Source organism: Lingula anatina, chromosome 6 (assembly GCF_051362555.1).
Source record: "Lingula anatina isolate TDL-2025a chromosome 6, LinAna3.0, whole genome shotgun sequence".
Taxonomy (NCBI): Eukaryota; Metazoa; Brachiopoda; class Lingulata; order Lingulida; family Lingulidae; genus Lingula; species Lingula anatina.
The window spans coordinates 24,400,466-24,419,330 of NC_141772.1; the positions used below are offsets into that span (position 1 = coordinate 24,400,466).

The 18,865-nt window shown below is 38.7% G+C and overlaps 3 protein-coding genes across 7 annotated transcripts in view; 2 read left to right on the plus strand and 1 right to left on the minus strand.

Annotated features, from left to right (window-relative positions):
• Positions 1–11,024, plus strand: LOC106176710 (nematocyst expressed protein 6). 3 transcript variants are annotated; one of them, XM_087015238.1, is made up of 13 exons: positions 2–291; positions 2,879–2,954; positions 4,089–4,136; positions 5,143–5,340; positions 5,690–5,837; positions 6,125–6,188; positions 6,365–6,450; positions 6,965–7,086; positions 7,479–7,679; positions 7,965–8,066; positions 8,349–8,594; positions 9,262–9,428; positions 9,744–11,024. In XM_087015238.1, the coding sequence occupies exons 1-13, from the start codon at positions 226–228 to the stop codon at positions 9,975–9,977; spliced, it is 1,758 nt and encodes a 585-aa protein (XP_086871364.1). In that variant the 5' UTR covers positions 2–225; the 3' UTR covers positions 9,978–11,024. The 3 variants fall into 3 exon arrangements, with proteins under 3 accessions (XP_086871366.1, XP_086871364.1, XP_086871365.1); XM_087015240.1 differs by lacking the exon at positions 9,262–9,428 and having other exon boundaries at positions 1–291; positions 9,744–9,905; XM_087015239.1 differs by lacking the exon at positions 4,089–4,136.
• On the minus strand, positions 10,825–16,633 carry LOC106176715 (mitochondrial S-adenosylmethionine carrier protein). 2 transcript variants are annotated; one of them, XM_087015244.1, is made up of 10 exons: positions 16,243–16,633; positions 15,918–16,040; positions 15,022–15,178; positions 14,616–14,728; positions 13,582–13,686; positions 12,845–12,937; positions 12,389–12,458; positions 12,092–12,156; positions 11,612–11,685; positions 10,825–11,394 (listed from the first exon to the last, which is right to left on the minus strand). In XM_087015244.1, exons 2-10 carry the CDS (start codon positions 15,993–15,995, stop codon positions 11,277–11,279), a joined length of 873 nt encoding a protein of 290 aa, XP_086871370.1. In that variant the 5' UTR covers positions 15,996–16,040; positions 16,243–16,633; the 3' UTR covers positions 10,825–11,276. The 2 variants fall into 2 exon arrangements, with proteins under 2 accessions (XP_086871370.1, XP_086871369.1); XM_087015243.1 differs by having other exon boundaries at positions 16,332–16,630.
• Positions 13,853–18,865, plus strand: part of LOC106161471 (uncharacterized) — a 14,971-nt gene continuing 9,958 nt past the window's right edge. Inside the window, exons 1-5 of one of the 2 annotated variants that reach the window (XM_087015242.1) lie at positions 13,853–13,953; positions 16,726–16,900; positions 17,340–17,491; positions 17,855–18,522; positions 18,771–18,837. In XM_087015242.1, coding sequence (XP_086871368.1) covers positions 16,770–16,900; positions 17,340–17,491; positions 17,855–18,522; positions 18,771–18,818 — 999 coding nt within the window. In that variant the 5' untranslated portion in view covers positions 13,853–13,953; positions 16,726–16,769 and the 3' untranslated portion in view covers positions 18,819–18,837. The remainder of the gene's footprint in view (positions 13,954–16,725; positions 16,901–17,339; positions 17,492–17,854; positions 18,523–18,770; positions 18,838–18,865) is intronic. The other variant, XM_087015241.1, reaches the window with a different exon arrangement.

Consider the following 18,865-nt stretch of genomic DNA (forward strand, 5'->3'; position numbering starts at 1 on the left):
ACCGATCCCCAATTCAGAGTTCCTACGAATTGCCGGCATTACCTTCACCACACACGCACGCGTCGCCAATAAATACCGTCTGTCGAACTGAACGCGTTTCACTCACTAGGTTCACACCACTCCAATAGAAGGCACGAACTCGAAGCACGTCAACGTTCGCTTTTCCACCCCGATATATATCCGTAGACTGAAGGAAAGTAACAGGTGCCCGCTGCAGACATCAACATGAAATCCAAGACGCTAACAAATCATTTTATTATCTGGCTGTTGCTAGGATACGCTATCACGGAGGTACGTCAAATGTTTGTGGTATTGTTTTTATTGTTGCCACTTTATCTACTTCTGTTGTCATTGTAAATGTCGATTAGTTGTGTCATCGCTGCCAGTATTGATATGTTAAGTTATCGGCGCCTGTGTGTGTGTGTGTGTGTGTGTGTGTGTGTGTGTGTGTGTGTGTGTGTGTGTGTGTCAGTTTTTACAGAATGTCCATGCAGTTGCAAGCACGCGGTCACATGCCACCTTACATGTAGTCGTTATACGGGCGTTGCTGTTGTCTTTCCTTGTAGCTGCCATTCAGAACTCAAGAAGATGCCCTTACCAATAATATAACGATGCTACTGCAGCTGCACTGGTATCGTTGTTATTGCATTCATATTCACGTTTGCCGGTTGCCACTAAAGTTGTTTTAATTGAGGCTGACCCAAAAGTAAAATCAGTAAAAAATGAAACGTTGGATTTTTCAGTAACTCTACACACAGAAGACGCTTAAAATCGTTTGCACATCTGCAGGAGACTGGAACGTTTTTAAGGACGAGCCAAACCATGGCGCTGATGCCTTGGGTTTTTAAATTCCTATTTCTAACTTTCTACATCAGAATAATCGTGTTTTCAAAGGGTGAAGTGGGTCCATGTAACCGGCTGAACTACACAGTCAAGCTCGAGTTACGGAAGAGACGTAATGATTTTTGACACTTACAATATATTCAATTTAAAAAGCGCGATAATACGCCAAGAACACGAACGCGCAGGCAGGGAACCCTTGGGGCTGGCAATGGGAACGCGCAGGCAGGGAACACTTGGGGCTGGCAATGAGAACGAGCAGGCAGGGAACCCTTGGGGCTGGCAATGGGAACGCGCAGGCAGGGAACCCTTGGGGCTGGCAATGGGAACGCGCAGGCAGGGAACACTTGGGGCTGGCAATGGGGACGAGCGGGCAGGGAATCCTTGGGGCTGGCAATGGGAACGCGCAGGCAGGGAACACTTGGGACTGGCAATGGGGACGAGCAGACAGGGAACCGTTGGGGCTGGCAATGGGGACGAGCAGGCAGGGAACCCCTGGGGCTGGCAGTGGAAACGAGCAGGCAGGGAACCCTTGGGGATGGCAATGGGGACGAGCAGGCAAATGAAAAAGATAAATTAGTAATAAAAAGTTTACCTACAACTGGAAATTATTTTAGTTTAAATGTCCATTACTCTGCCAGTGAGGTGTGCAGCGCACGGGTCTGCAGACTCTGCTTGGTGCTGGACAAAAACGCAGCTCTTATATTTATGACAGGTGCAATTTTGTTAGCGCAGCTGAGTGCGGTTACGATGAAATTTGTCCGCGGTTGGAATTGCTCGTAAAAACATCCTTACAAAATGTCTCAATGTTTCCTCGTTAAGCGACACACCATGCTGGCTAGAGCATTTAAAAAACTACGTTTGTGTATCTTTTAAATAGGCTCACGATTTTGAAGAAAACAAGAAGTTTGCAAACTGGAGTTGAACTTTCCTGACAGCTGGTGGCCGGACAAAGTGCCGGTCAGTTAGAGTGAGAGTCCTCGTCAGTCTTAGCCACTGGTCAGCTTACACCCTTAAACCCCCTTTACACTGGACGGCGTCTTTTCTGCGTCCTTTGTGTAACCATGAAACTGGCATCGCTGTGGCCTTAAAAGGAGGCACAAGCATCGCTTTGGTTGCAGAATGAATGCTCATTGATCGGCCAGTTGTCGGCACATTAATTTTTTTTTACTCTTAAACGGGACCGTACTACGGGACGCAGAAGGGACGCCGTCCAGTGTAACGGGGGTTTTACTGATGCTTTGAACACAGAATTGATCCGACGTAACCCGCCATGTCTGGCGGCTAGGGCGACCAGCAAGTGGTATTTCTTTGGCCGTCTCCTCCAAATTACCCTAAATTTCTGCCTCTCACCCCGTGTTCTTGCTATGTCGTGTTTAACAGCGCTTGCTAAATGTTTCCAAGCCAAAAACAACACGTATGCCTCGGAAGAAATTGTTTTAAGTCTTTCCATGTTTTCTGTACCAAGTGTAAACAGTTGGAAATCGCGCCATTGCAAATAGAAAACTGAAACGCAACGGGAAGCATACGAAATCTTCTTCATTAAGACCTTTAGGTCTCTCGTACTTACTCCCCCTCCCCCCTGCCCCCCCCCCCCCTTCCTTTCTATCCTTCGCTTCATGATTCGTAAAACGGAAACAAAATTAAATTGTATACATGCATTTCTTGTCAGCGTTGTCTTAAAGTGACGCAATCTTTCCCTACAAATGTAAACAATCCTCTGCCCACACCGCCACTGTGAAACAGATTGGTTATGAGAGTTTTGGCAAGATGTTAACATGTAGTACGACCAGGTGTTGACTTGTGACACGCCTAGAACACCCGGGGGCAATCAGTGTCACATCTAACACAATAACACTTTTGTCACATTTTCATTGAAAGAGTAAAAGGATACTTTACATCTGAAAATCTGTAGCCGCATTAACTTGTTAGGCCAGGATAGGCGCACTTTCCATTATATATGCTACACTGCTACGTCAAATGAAGAATATTTGCAAAAAATAACCAAGAATAACATCTTTCTTTTATTCAATTGTAGGCGTTGTTTGATGAGGAGCACAGTGATGAATCCAGCGCCCGCCTCATTCTTCAATCTGCCAAGGCAGCCATTGCAGGTAGAACATTTAGTCTTTTATAATGATTGTTGGACTTTAAAAAGCGGAATGAGTGAATAAGTAGACAACATGCTGTCTGGTGAATAGGAAAATAGATAACAGTCAAAACATTGAAGTGACAAAAGGGTAATTAGACTTGAATAAAGGATCTTTGGTCATTTTCTTATCGATATTTATGTATTGAGAATTGAGAGAGAGAGAGAGAGAGAGAGAGAGAGAGCTTTGCACCTGACTACCTCTTGCCGTATTATCTCAGGACTGATTCAATTTTGCTTGGTTTAAACTACCCAGCCTTACTTTAATTTAGCTAAACTAAACCTGGTCCAGTGCATGTTTGATTTCTCCCCGTGCCACGTGTTGGTAGACGAGAGCAGAGCACGGGCCCTGTTAGACCGACTTCGTCTCGCAGTTCATTCTTAAAACTAGAAAATATGGTTCATGCAACCTGAAGCCCTGTATTACTACTAACGATTCCGGCTGTTATACACAATATATGCATTCTCGTTCACATTCAATTGTAAATTCCAGACCTGTTCAAAAATCTCAGCTAATGTAATACAAACTAAGGCACCTTAGATGGTGATGCACGTTAAAATCGAACTAAAACTGCCTGTAAACTGAATGTGTGCATGCGTGCTCGTGTCCGCTCAAACCATTGGTGTTAATAAAGATAGATCACCTTCTAGAAATGACCCCGTGCTTGGACAGAACGCACCTGCACGGACTTGTGTGAAAGCCCTTTAGATAATAATCTTAAGATCGACTTTAACAAATACCATTTGCACATGCACATCAAACTGATGGTCTCAGTGGATGGAGAGAGAAAATACTTATGCGTGCACGCAGTACGTGTCATCACTAACAACACGGACACACTCGGCTGTGTGCACAGCGGCCATGCACGTGTAACTCCACGACATGTGTCAACCTCAAAAACCATCAGTTTATTACGTTATAACCGTCGCCACGGCTATTTTAATACTAATGGCATGTATATTAAAACCACTGACTGACCTACACATCCAGAGAATGGTCGTCTCGTTATTAACAGCACGCGCACGTCTCAACCCTGCATGCTTAAAACGCATACAAACGATCAGTAAACATAACTTCAGTATTGAATGTTTGTCCCAGGTGCTCTCAACAAGAGAAAGACCGTCCACATCAGGAGCTTAAGGAGAGGTACGTTAACGTTGTTGTAGAGATAGAATTAGTGTGTTCTGGGGTTATTTGATGCTAGTATAAGCAGAGCGATTTTAGCATAAAATCCACATTTAAACGATGCTGTGGCTGATCAAAATACAATACATGTACTTCGACAGAGAGAACTCTTTATAAAGTTGGGCAATTTTGCATAGTAAAAGTTTTCGTAAAAGTATTCGTAAAAACAAATTGTGGGCTTTACGATATACTCTCAATATATAAACACATTGATTCATCATTCAAACCGCCATTTAAGTCATCAATTAGTCCCGACTGCCGATGAATGAAATTTCCTGTCTCCACAAAGGATGGAGATATTCACTTTTTTTCACAAAATTGGCATTTAATTTCCCGTGATAGATTTATATTAACCATTACAACGACGCAGTCTCCGATGATTGAAAAAAAATTGATAATAAACCAACACTTATGCTATAATGAAACAGCCTGCCTAGTTAACCTCATTTGAACGCTATGAATTCCGTTTTCGTGGTACTTGTATCCTGCCACTTGTAAAGCATAGGTGAGCCACCGAGGCGTCATCGCTTCCATAGGCAATTTTGAATTAACGTAGTACTGATTTATGTAGCTGTAAATATGTATTTAAATAAATGTGAGGAAGAAGTAGCGTGATGTAAATTTGGCGTCTAGGTTTAGAAGGGCGGATGTCATATATGCTGATTTACTTTTAATATCCGATGGACCGACAATACGTTTGTCTTAATGAATATATCAACAAACAGTGTTTTCCTACACGTGATGTTGTAAGCAGGTTGTATCTTAAATCAATTCTGTAGAATGACCGAGTTTTACATTCAATAGAAAATTGCCTCTCTCTCTCTCTCTCTCTCTCTCTCTCCATCAACATATGCTATTCATCACTAACATATATCTGATCTATAATTTGTGACACAGATTGGGCAAATCATATGATGCTCAAAGAATAGTGCCAGCATTACATAACGTTCATTAATGTATATTTTAGCCGTTGCCAGAGAACGCGCTGACTCCTCCACCGTTCCCGAGTTAGCAGACGGGTCGGTCATCGCCGAGTTCGACATTCTTCTAACGCCGGAGCAAGACGAGGCACGGCACAGGACGAGATTCTCGCGGAAGGCGGTGAGATCCAGGAGATATCGCTGGCCACAGGGCATTGTGCCATACGAAATAGACAGCACTGTGGGTGTGTATATAGTTTACGTCAAGGCGCGTTCCATGGGAAATAGACTGCACATCAAAATGTCAACAAGAATTCAGTAAAATTAAAGAGAGTTCACTTTGATAATGTTCAGATAATATCATATCTGATGAATAAAATTCACACAAAACATCCAAATTACAATAATTATTTGAAACAAAGAAGGCTTGAAATTTATAATTTAAAGTAAAAAGAACGTTAAGTCTGCAAATAGCTTTGGTCTTAAGTGTATATGGTGGATTTGTTTAATGTGCGTTATCATCGTTTAAACTTGTGTTTAACAGATATTTTTTATAAATTATCATTCTTATTTATTACAAATCAAATGTTTCAGATGCGTTAAGTACGCGCGCTCGCGCCATCATCCGCCAGGCGTTCGCTCACTGGCAGGCGCACACATGCCTACGGTTTGAGGAGTACGACCGCACTAAACACTACGCCACGCACCGCTCGGATAGACTAGTGTTTGTGAAGGGCAGTTGGTAAGTTAATTTAATATTTTGTAACGTTATGAGACGCTTTGTCAGGGATACAAAGGTAGTACTAAATTACGGTGAAACAAACGGGATATGCTAATATTTCGCAAATGATAAAATATATGTACTGCATCAAGTTGCCTTTCCTACACACAAGAATAGTAAAAGTTAATTTTTCTATTTTAAAATGATTCTTAAAATGAAACTTATTGAAGTATTTGGTACAGTTTTATTTAAACGTTATAAGTTAAGTTTTTACCTCATCTAATCTAGACGTGTGTAATTATTTCTAGGTGCGCATCCAAGCTAGGTCGTATTGGAGGAAGGCAGCCACTCTACCTAGCCAGAGGATGTCTCGTAAGCCGCATTTTTTCTTGCTTGAGTAGATGTAGTTCCCTTATAGAATGCCTGAAGTATGTTTATTTTTCAGGTTAAGGCCTGACAGGTTAATAACATCCATAAATATAGCCGAAACATTCTTTAATACATTTCAATGTTATTGTAAACGAGGATATTGCATTGTGTTCTTGCAGAAGAAGGGCACTATCATCCATGAGCTGGGCCACACCATTGGCTGGATCCACGAGCAGTCCAGACCAGACAGAGATCAATATGTAACGTGGGTATACTATCAACACATTCCACTGTCACACCTAACACATTCCACTGTCTCACTTAACACAATCCACTGACATACCTAACACTGCAATGTCACACCCAACACAATCCACTATCACAACCAACACTACAAATCTCCACATCTAACACAATAATCGCACCTAAGATTATCCACCACATTTTCAGCACAATTTGTAAGAATTGCAGTCCATAGTAACTTTCATTGGGTAATAATATAATCAATGTAAAATGGTTTGGAGATTATTCAAGGTCTTCTTATTTATTATTATCATTTTTTTCATGTCTGTCAGTGTTATCTCTGGTGCAATTTCTTTATATACATATGTTAATAGACCTAGTGCTAACATTTATATAGGTGACTACTTGGTTCTTTTAACACTGCAGGATCTCTTCAGCCAAGTCACTGCCAACATATATTCTATGTAATTATCATACAACTGCAGAATGTATATAAACATAACTGTGAGTTATTTTCCACTATTTCTTGTTTCTAGTATTGACTTGGACCGTGTGTCATACACATACAAGGACCAGTATGCCAAGGAGCCATCCAGTTTTGTAGACACATACAATGTCCCTTATGACTACTACTCCATCATGCACTACCCCAGCAGTGGTAAGTAGTCCAGTTTGTAGACACATACAATGTCCCCTATGACTACTTCTCCATCATGCACTACCCCAGCAGTGGTAAGTAGTCCAATTTGGTAGACAAATACAATGTTCCCTATGACTACTATCCTATCAGTGGCAAGCAAAACTGAAAGCTTTAATTAAGTCATATAATGACATAAAGATAATCCTCCCTCATAGTCACACATTTAACTTGATAAATTAACAAACTAGTGCTGTCTCATATTTTATTGCCACACTAATCAACAGATAGATCACACCTAACACAATGACTTATCACAATTAACACAGTGACCTGTCACAACTACCACAATAACATGTCACAGCTACAACAATGTTGTGTCACATTTACCACAATACCATCATCTGCTCTAGGTGAAATCATCACAAAGGACCGCCGTGCACAGAATGCTATAGGACAGCGAGAGGGTCTCAGTTTCTACGATGCTAAGCTAGCTAACATCATGTACAGCTGTAGTGCCCAGTGCCCCTCCACTGTGAGATGTGCAGCCCCTGGGTTTGTGGGACAAAACTGTGAATGTATCTGTAAAGATGGCAGTGACTCTTGTACACTAGGTAGGAATCTGACAAGGTTCGATACTTGTGCAAGCAAATGTGACAAGTGTTCAATCAAACGTGTTCAGTGTTAAATGTGAAGAAAATAATCTCATTTGAATTCTTAACATGCACATTTTCAGCAATTATAGCATGTTCTTACCAAAGAATATATATTACATACATATAAATAATGAAATAATTTCTATGCTTACACAATTATCTTGATCATCACTCAAATAATATCACCATACCATTCCATGCTGCTGTGATATTTTTTAACTTCATGTGCTATTCCTACCACAGGGTCCACAGTTAGAACAACTACCACACAGAGGCCAACTCCCAAACCTAAACCAACACCTACCACACCACCAACACAACCACCTGCTGTGATACCCAAAATAGGTAAGTGCTTGGTGATCTCTATGTGTTTACTTAAGTACACCAAACACAGGGTCTTCTGGAAGGCGGTCAGATTTTAAAGTTTACGTTGACGGGTATCTAATTTTTTCATTTGAAAGATGGTCAAAAATAGAGAATAGATCAATAAAGATAAATGGAAAGACTGTCGGAAAATATCTCTTGATCCACGTCTGAAATCAACATTTGAATAAAACATCTGAATAAAATAATCAGGAATAATTAAAGCACTGTACCCATGTCATATTCAACATCTCTATGTTCCAGATTATTGTGGCTGGTATGTGTATGATCAGAAGTACATTAAAGGGGACAATAATGACCAACTGAATGAAGTATCATTGGCACAATGTAAGGAGGCATGTGCCAGTGCTCGCACATTCCACTGTAGATCTCTGGACTACTATAAGAGCAAGAGGAAGTGTTTCCTCAGTGAGAAGACTTATCAAGACCAGGGCAGCCATTTTGCCACTGACAGCAGAATGATACATTACCAAAGGAGGCCATGTTCAGGTGAGAGAGAAATGTCCACTTAGGATGACTGCATGGAAGGATTTGCCACATAAATTATTAATATTGATACACAATTGTATTTTTTTAACCATTTTCATTGTTGTCACATGTCATTGTAATACATGGAATGAACCCCTTCCTTAGCATCACATGTAGCACTATTAGCACAATGTCACAACCAATGCCATTCCAGTGTTCCACACTGTCACAACTAACACAATACCAGTGTTCCAACTGTCACAACTAACACAATACCAGTGTTCCAACTGTCACAACTAACACAATACCAGTCTTCCACACTGTCACAACTAACACAATACCAGTGTTCCAACTGTCACAACTAACACAATACCAGTCTTCCACACTGTCACAACTAACACAATACCAGTGTTCCAACTGTCACAACTAACACAATACCAGTCTTCCACACTGTCACAACTAATACAATACCAAAGCCATGCTCTGCCACAATATGTATACTATCAGCCACCACAGTGGCAATACTTCCTTGAAAACCAACATTGTCAAACCCTTTAAACAACTCATAGCTACTAATCAATCACTGTCAAACCAAATGACCAGCTCTTTTTCAACCAATCTTTTGTTACCAACTTATTTGACCTCATTCCTTTGTCCTACTTACTGTGACCTACTTACTAACTTCCAGCCACTGATGAACCCCCCGTGGCCACCACCACCCCTGTCACTAACACTCCGCCTGCCAGCGCCACCTGTGAGGCAGGCTGGCATGGATTCACTGTAGGGGGAGCCACATATTGCTTTTTAATTGTAAACGAGGCAAGCATTTATTTGCAAGCCAAAAGAAGTTGTGAGGTAAGTTGGAATACTTTTGTGCTTTAAGTTTTATACTTTAACCAAAAGTTTCATCCAACAAAATCAAAAATCACAACTGACTTAAAAATAAAACCTAGCACAATCTGGAACACAACTCACACAATCAGAAATCAAACATAATACAAACAGAATCACAACTCAAAGAATCAGAATTCACACCTACCGCAATTAAAAGTCACAATCAACATAATCATATTTTAATTTCAGCAGGAAAAGGCTTAACAATTACCATGATTAACTGATACTTCTCGCACCATGCCATGAAATTTCATTACTTTTTTACCTTAATTCCAGCGAAGAAATGGTAATCTTATCTCTGGCCAGTCGCCTTCTTCACCTATCCTGTCCATGATAGAAGATGGACGCCTCTCAGCATCCAGCTACTGGTTGAAGAATGATCAGCTCGGGTTCCTGGGATTTCTGTTCTCCGACTGTGAATACCTGTCTCTCCAGGGTGGTCAAGCATCCATTGAAGAGAAGTCATGTACTGCTAGGATCCCCTATGTATGTGAGAGGGAAGGATACTAACAATACCTCATTGCATTCTATATGGCAAATATTTCACATGGTTTCAAGTCTAATTTAATTTTCCTCCATACAGTTTATATGGACCAATCTTTATTTCAAAGATCCTTAAGTCAAGATCAACCCAGCAAGGACCTTTGTAGAATCACAGTATTCTCAATATTCCACATGAAGTAATCCTCCTATCCAGGCCATCCTTCACAGTTCTCTAAGAACTACATCTAAAGACTTCCTATTTCTATGTAGCCTGCAAGTGAACTTCACAACAAATGACCAATTACACTGGAAAGCACTCCATAACCAGTGGGAATCATTCCACAAATCAAGAGTGTAAATACCAATCACAGGTGAAATTCTATGTTAAAAAACAACAGAGAATAACCTATTACCTTAAAATTTAAATTTTTATAAAATTCTGTAATATATATATTCTGTACAACACTCAGCATTACTTTGACATTGGCATCAGTGCAATAGTGACACATACCATTTCAAATTTTGACATTTCGTCTTTCTAAACAACTCATATACTGTAATATCAAGGACACAGTTAAACTTAACACACTGTCACATCTTGCATACTGTCAACCCTAACACACTGTCACTTGCTGTCACACCAAACACACTGTCACTTGCTGTCACACCTAACACACTGTCATACCTAACACACTGTCACACCTAACACACTGTCACTCGTTGTCACACCAAACACACTGTCACTTGTTGTCACACCTAACACACTGTCATACCTAACACACTGTCACTCCAAACACACTGTCACTCCAAACACACTGTCACACCTAACACACTGTCACACATGGCAGAAGCTTAGATAAAGGACAATCTTACATAACTGGTCAAATACTGACATTAATTTATTATATCATTTAACAATCATAAAAACAAGTTGACAATTATTATATCATTGTACTGTGTACAATGTGAAGATTTGACAAAAAATTGTATAACCTTATATCTGCACATAAGATGAATTATAACTTATGAGATAACATGTTTTCTGAAGTGCTAAAATAAAATTCATTTTTTGCATCTGTCTTCAATGGTTATTTTGTCATGAATCAAAAGTCATGAATAAAGTTTGCCCATCACACAGTTCAACACTTTCTCTCTTAAGCTGTCTTATAAAGTTGAATCTTGTCCTGTGTCTGTCATTATGAAATCAGTTACTGTGGTCCACACTACTGTGAAAAGATTTGCCAAAACAGGCTGGTCTCTGTATAATACATACAATCATGTTATTCACTAAAGAGGAGGTGACCTACTAAATGTTCCCTTGATCTGTTATCTTTCCTCATCAATGGCAGCTCCAATAATGAGTTTGACTTTATCATAAACACCTAAAAAGATGCCACCTCCTATAGCAATCCACAGAGTTCTGGGAACAACACCAGCAAACAACCTGAAATAGTTTTAATAAAGAAGTGAATGTCAAAGAATTTAATCACTGACACCTTGTGCCTTTAACATGCTGATTGCAATTTAAAATACAGGTCACTGTGTGATATCTAAAACAAAACCCATAACCTTTAATCAAATGCTACACTAGAAGTTACCTAGCACCAGTTTTTGGCTGAAGGACGAAATCATTTCTTACAACTTTCTTGCTATTAACTTACCCTCTGGTTCCTTTCTCACCATACACCTGCTTCAGGGCAAACAGTAGACTCCCAGAGGCCAGACAGCTGCCATGCTGGAGCAAGTAACATTACATCAGCACCACTTTAGAGCTTATATAATTATGTTAATTTTTTTTTTGTTTTTATCAAAATCAGATACTGATAAGAAAAAGTAACAATTATGCTACAATAACCTTTAAGTAATGTGTAGAATGTTTATGATCAGCTGGGTTAAAATGTATTTTCTGAGGGAGTCTCTTCGGAAAACCTAAATCAAACATCATATAATTTGATTTCACAGTGAAACATTACTTCAATTACAGCTGGAGGGAGTGCAATGAAGAAACAATGGATCAAGATTTTATATGCCTTATTAACAGCAGCAGAACTACTGCCTGAGTCCCATCTTAAATCTTTTCAAGCTGGTTTGTACATGAGAGATGTTTCTTTCTGTAGATGCTATATAAACTGGCTGCTCACCTCTGCCAACATGATCCTTGTTTTAGCAACATCCAGAGGAGTTGTAACAGAGGCTGCTATAGCACCTGGATAAACAAGGGAAGGTATAAATAGCTTAATACACAACAAAATCCAAATATACAACTACCACTGATATATACCAATACACATAGCTGAATATATATCAATATTAGTAGAAAATAATTTGGCAAATCTAATCAAAAGATTTTTAAAACTTTATTCCATTTAATTTGGAAATTTTGATCAGTACTGAGTGTGTAGCTGCCATGTTGCCATGGTGACTAATCACAGACATACCAGAAATAGCACCACATATAGACGACTGCCAGGGATTAACAGATGCTCCCTGTCTTCTAGACCAGGACTTCTGGAAGGGGTTCACACACATTTTCAATTAACAATTACGTACTAACACAGATGAAAATGACAGATTTTTTCTTTTTCTCTCTCTTAAATAAATAAATCAATAAATAAAAAATGATAAAAATTTAAAGAAATAAAAAAATTCAACTTTCTCTCAAAAAAAAAAAAAAAAAAAAAAAAATAGGACAAAATAGAAAAATTTACATTCATGAATTGATATAACTAACTGCAAAATCAAAGCACTGCTTAAATATGGTATAACATGTACAAGCTAACCCTTTACATGCAGTACTGTATTTGCCTTCATAATTTCCCAGAGAGGAAACTGTATAAATGAGAATGGAATCTCTCTGAGCACAGTAGTTGTATTACAAGCAGTACTGTATTTACCTTCATAATTTCCCAGAGAGGAAACTGTATAAATGAGAAGGGAATCTCTCTGAGCACAGTAGTTGTATAGCCCCTATACAGCCCCCGGATACCCTGGGGAAAAAAAGGTGTTACTAGGCTTTAAATGATCATAGGCAAAATACCTGCATCATCATTATCAGTATATACTTAGTGTGACACATTATGCTGTGAATGAGTGTGATCACATGTATGTTGTTACACAGTATAAGGAATGGCAGCGTGTTAGATGTGGCATTGTATTAGGTATCACAGTGTGTAATATATGGTATTGTAAAAGGTGTGTTTTAGTGTGTTAGATGTGACATTGTATTAGGTATCACAGTGTGTAATATATGGTATTGTAAAAGGTGTGTTTTAGTGTGTTAGATGTGACATTGTATTAGGTATCACAGTGTGTAATATATGGTATTGTAAAAGGTGTGTTTTAGTGTGTTAGATGTGACATTGTATTAGGTATCACAGCGTGTAATATATGGTATTGTAAAAGGTGTGTTTTAGTGTGTTAGATGTGACATTGTATTAGGTATCACAGTGTGTAATATATGGTATTGTAAAAGGTGTGTTTTAGTGTGTTAGTTTTGGTAGTGTGTTAGTGTGTGATCGGGTATTTTGCATGTCAAAATTTAAAAAGACTCCCTTTATTTGTTTATTAAAACTAGTACACTAACAAAGATATGAGTCACATTATTCAAAACTACACCAGGCACCTATCCTACCTCTTGCTGCAGAGTTGTCCTAAAGATATCCAATACTCTGGCACTGGGGTTGGCCTGAGCCCGCTGCTTGACCACCTCTGTGGGCACTCTGGCCAGACAACCTGCCTGGAGAATAGACAAAACTAGAGGATAAAAATAATAATTTTAATAATGATTATAATACTGTCCCACACATTGTCACAACTAACACTGTAAAGGGCATAACCTACCACCCCTTCAGTTTAGTTTAGTCCACACACCCCTATTTGAATAATAGACAATGCCACCTAGAGTGAGCAGTTCATTACACAGACACTTTAGAAGCAAGCAGTTGATTTTTATGCAGACACCTAAGAAGCTAGAATTTTGTCATACAAAAGAGGACTTAAAATTGTAAGTTTCATTTAATTGTACTATATTTATAACTGTCATTATCACTATCAAATTTATATGGAGTTAAATTTTGGTTTGGGGTATGTATATTGTAGTTTACAAGTCTCAGTAAAATTAGGGTGTGGACTCGTGGATAATTTCAAAAGTAGTGTGTCATTTTTCTTTATTATTTAATGTATTCACTTTATTAATATTTATTTATCTGCCTGATTCTTTATATCTATATATAATGTGATCTAAGGTTATTGTCAGTTATTTAAGCAATTTTTTTTTTTTTTTACAGATTTGAACCATACATACATACATACATAAGTATCGTCACACAAGTTTGTGTAAAGAGACAATAAATCAACCGTATGAGTACAAATACAGTCTCCTCTTTTTGTATCGAAGTGTCACCCGTTACAAACACAATTCCTCACCACTTCCCCACATGCTGTCACAACTAACACAATGCCTCACCACTTCCGAACACACTGTCACAACTAACACAATGCCTCACCACTTCCCCACACACTGTCACAACTAACACAATGCCTCACCACTTCCCCACACACTGTCACAACTAACACAATGCCTCACCACTTCCCCACACACTGTCACAACTAACACAATGCCTCACCACTTCCCCACACACTGTCACAACTAACACAATGCCTCACCACTTCCCCACAGGCTGCGGCAGTCATGTGAACTGCAGGCTGAAGGTGCTCAGTTTCCAACCTCCTTCCAAGTGAATCCTTCACTGCCTCATAACTCACAAAGAACAATGCAGCTGAAATTAAAACAAGATAACTTAAACATTGGCGCAGACTAAATATTTCGACAATTGTATTTTGTTTTACTAATTTTAATCACATTTACCTTCAATGACATCAGCTAACAGTTACATGATTACACTCTATTTAACCACTTTTGGTTAGCTTTCTGACGACAATCTCAACCGCATTCTCATCTAACACATTTTATCACAATATTGAAACCACATTTTCTTTTAACACATTTAATAACAATTTTAACCGCATTCTTATCTAACACATTTCCCATGTGTCCTAATATGTCACTTACATCCAGGTGCAGAACCTACTGCAGTTGCCCCTATACCAGCATAGATGCCTCTGAAGCCACCAGTTTTAAAGAAACCTTGTTCACTCTGCAGTCTTGTCTTTACTGTATCAATTGGGAACAAAGCTAAGTCCACACACAGCCCAGCTGCTGCTCCAGCCTGAAATATCATCAAAACATGCACAGACTTTAGTATATTCAGATAGCAAAGCATGTGCTTATTCTGAAAATATATACAATTTTTATGTTTTAAGCAACTGATCATTTCTAGATCCTGCCATCATGCTATAGGCATACATAGAATATTGCAGGATAATGACACTCAGCTTTAGACCCAAGGTCACCCATCATGCTATAGGCATACATAGAATATTGCAGGATAATGACACTCAGCTTTAGACCCAAGGTCACCCATCATGCTATAGGCATACATAGAATATTGCAGGATAATGACACTCAGCTTTAGACCCAAGGTCACCCATCATGCTATAGGCATACATAGAATATTGCAGGATAATGACACTCAGCTTTAGACCCAAGGTCACCAACATGCTATAGGCATACATAGAATATTGCAGGATAATGACACTCAGCTTTAGACCCAAGGTCACCAACATGCTATAGGCATACATAGAATATTGCAGGATAATGACACTCAGCTTTAGACCCAAGGTCACCAACATGAGCCGGCTGGTAATATTACCAGTTCCTTACAACAGAATGAATTTTTGTTTGAATAACTGATAATGACAGATTACGTATAGCTTTCTAATGACTCTGGCAAATAAGACATGCAGACATGTAGATATTTAAACAAAAATATAATTTTTTTTCTAAATAGCCTAAGGTATAATGTATAATGTAGTACACTACACAAGTAGAGTCTACAATGTGCTTACTGTGAGTGCTGTAAAGAAACCACATGGCTTTGAGGACAACTCGCTGTCTTGTATCTCTAGCCTAGTCTCAGCGTCCATAGATCAAGGTCTTGTTGAGCAATGACTGTCAGTAATAACTTCCCGCTGAAAAACCAACATGCATGTAACGTTTAAATGCATACAAGTAAAGTTTATAATTATCAATCAACATAACATACACAAGCAGCTATATGTTGTAAATTTAGTCTCAGATAATTTTACCCTCAATTTAAAGGATGAATCAATAAACTTTAAATTTTCATCAACAGGCACTAATCAGTTTCATCAGCCAGCACTCAATGGATACCTCTCTCAACATGCCATTGACAGCCTAAATATTAGGAACTCCAAAAAAGCAATGAACGAATTTTCTGATCCCACTCTTCTATTTCTTACATCATACGAGTAACTTGCTGGTGTGGACTTCAGGCCAGTGTCATTTAGGGCTCCTCTCCTTCAAACAACACAACACTTCTAAAACGTGTCTCTTATACAAATGCCTTTTATGTCAGTGCAGAAGATCAGCAGTACTAAGCGTGCAGAACTTGACATTGCCTAAACGTGACTCTGTATTTACATAGCGACAAGCACTATCACGCCGACAGGGCGCTGCCATCTTGAAAGTACCGCTCAACGCTTCTAACGTTACACAAAGTAACTCCAGTTAATTATAAATCATTATTTAGATCCAAAAAAGCATAGCCAAACGTTTCTTTTGGAATGTGATTTCCTTAATTTAGATTTAACATTATGAAAAACAGAGATGAACAGATAAATTATATATTCCCAGATGACCTTGACCTGGTGTCGACGTACCGGCTGACGGCATAAGACATGCGGCAAATGGAAGACGAGGGGTTGGAGGTGGACCGAAGTCACATAAATCTGGTTGCAAACTGGTTTCCAGAGCTAAAACCACATTTAGTGAAAGATTCTAAGTCAGAAGATGGTCTAGAAAGTGACGGGTGAGACAGAATATGAGAAGCATAGAAAAAGTAACACTAGTACATACAATATTCCTTCGCCTGGATTGAAAAAATCAACTAAGCCAAGGTTTTCAATGTTTCCATTATAATTTATTACCAGCCAACCGTCCAGCTATGGGTGTGCAAGGCTCAAATACATTATACACCACAGTGCAAGTCATCTGAATGCTTTAACGTGTGAAAACATGCACTGGTTTTAAATCATTTTGGTATAAGTGCAATCTTTGTTCCATGTACTGAAACTGAGATATTGCAACATTTCCAACACATGAGGACCTGCAAGCACAGTGTGCCAGTTATTAAAATATGTAAAACAAAAGATAAAATAAAGTAATAAAATTTGGACTGTCTTTGAAATGCATACTCTTATAATTTTTTAATTTATTTCTTGTTGAAATAATTTCCTGTTTTATTTTAGATCTCAGCCTGAAAATAAGAAAAAAGGTGTTATAAAAAAACAAAAAGGAAAGCAACCCAAAGCTGAGAAACAAAATATCACAGACCAAGTGGCATTGAAAATCAACAAACATGTGAAACATGGGAAGCAGAAACAATATAGACAGAAGAAAGGTAAAGTGTTCTAAAAGTACCTGAGAATGGAGTTATCTTTTCTTAGACCCCATTTCCAGAGATTAGATCGATCTACTTTAGATCGACCTAACTCCCTGGGGGTTCACGCTAAATAGCTGTCAGCCGAGCAGACATGAAAGTTAATTACCCCCTTACAGCTCGTAGTAGGCGGGACGGACATTTAAGCCGGATTATCTGACAGTAATCTAGTGAGACTCCCCATGGGGATAGATCGATCTAAAAGCTCTGGGAATACAGCCTTACATTCCTTTATCATTTCTTCTTTTGCTTTGATCTGTCAACAGAAAAAATAACAAAAAAAATGTTGCTTTTGATTGCATTTGAGCATTGAATCATTTTCAGAAGACACCAAAGTTCAAGATCAAAATGGTGATGTTGATGATGAGGATAGCAAAGTTGCTATGGTAACAGCTTCTAAGGAAAGATCCAGGAAGACAGGACCAGCCACTACAAGCAGCTTACACGATTTGCAAAACAAATTAAAAGATAAAATATCAAAGTCAGCAAGGAAAAGATTGAGGAAAAGAATAAACAAGATGAGAAATTCTCTTGTTGAAGACGAAGATAAAAGTCAAAGAACTAATGATGGAGAAACAACATCTGAGAAACATAAAATCTCTGACAAGTCATTAAAGAAAAAATCCACTGAAATAGATAAGACTAGCTTAGAGACTCTCCAAGATGAAAGAACTAACAATGAGAACATAGCACAGGCAGCAACAGAAAAACCTAGCCGAGGTCACACAAACGAGACTAAAAATCAGTTAGACATCAAACGTAACTATCCAGATCAAGGTCAGTTGAAAAGAAAGCTCCATGACACTTTTGAAAAGGTTGAGAACACAAATCCCAAGAAACAAAAAGACACACACCTAGGTCAACTGACACCTTGTGAGGATGATGGTGCTAAGGACACAGATAATGCTGCAACCAAACCCTTCAAAAGAAAGAGGAAAAAGAAGAGAAGTAAACAAAAGAACATAAAGAAGGACAACAGACCTGATCATTTGGTAAGTATTGCATGGTTTGGATATAGTTAATATGTACACATCAAGTCATATATTTGTTGAATTTTCAGATGAACCAAAAATTTCATTCTCATATTTTTGTTCATGCATTTCATACATTAACTAATCTAGCCAATTTTTTCTTTGAAAATGGTAGCCTAAGTAAAGATGATATCCAATTTTGCAGAATAATCACATTGGTACTTAGACATTATTTTGTTGCTAACAGATCTAAATTGCTGTTCTTTCAGAAGCCACCTCACTTACGGGCAAAGCCAGAAGAACCGTCTGATAGTTAGTAGAGAATTTGTCATTTCTGTAAGTTTGACTTCAGATTATGTTGACG

Bases quoted from the DNA above. Each gene is read 5' to 3' on its own strand.
- LOC106176715 (XM_087015244.1), bottom strand. From the start codon at position 15,995: ATGGACGCTGAGACTAGGCTAGAGATACAAGACAGCGAGTTGTCCTCA. The intron at 15,179-15,917 runs GTAAGCACATTG...ATGATATTTCAG, and splicing joins GTTTCTTTACAGCACTCACA to GCTGGAGCAGCAGCTGGGCT. The intron at 12,459-12,844 runs GTAAATACAGTA...AACCCCTTCCAG, and splicing joins CTCTCTGGGAAATTATGAAG to AAGTCCTGGTCTAGAAGACA.
- LOC106176710 (XM_087015238.1), top strand. From the start codon at position 226: ATGAAATCCAAGACGCTAACAAATCATTTTATTATCTGGCTGTTGCTA. The intron at 7,680-7,964 runs GTAGGAATCTGA...TTCCTACCACAG, and splicing joins CAGTGACTCTTGTACACTAG to GGTCCACAGTTAGAACAACT. The intron at 8,595-9,261 runs GTGAGAGAGAAA...ACTAACTTCCAG, and splicing joins CCAAAGGAGGCCATGTTCAG to CCACTGATGAACCCCCCGTG.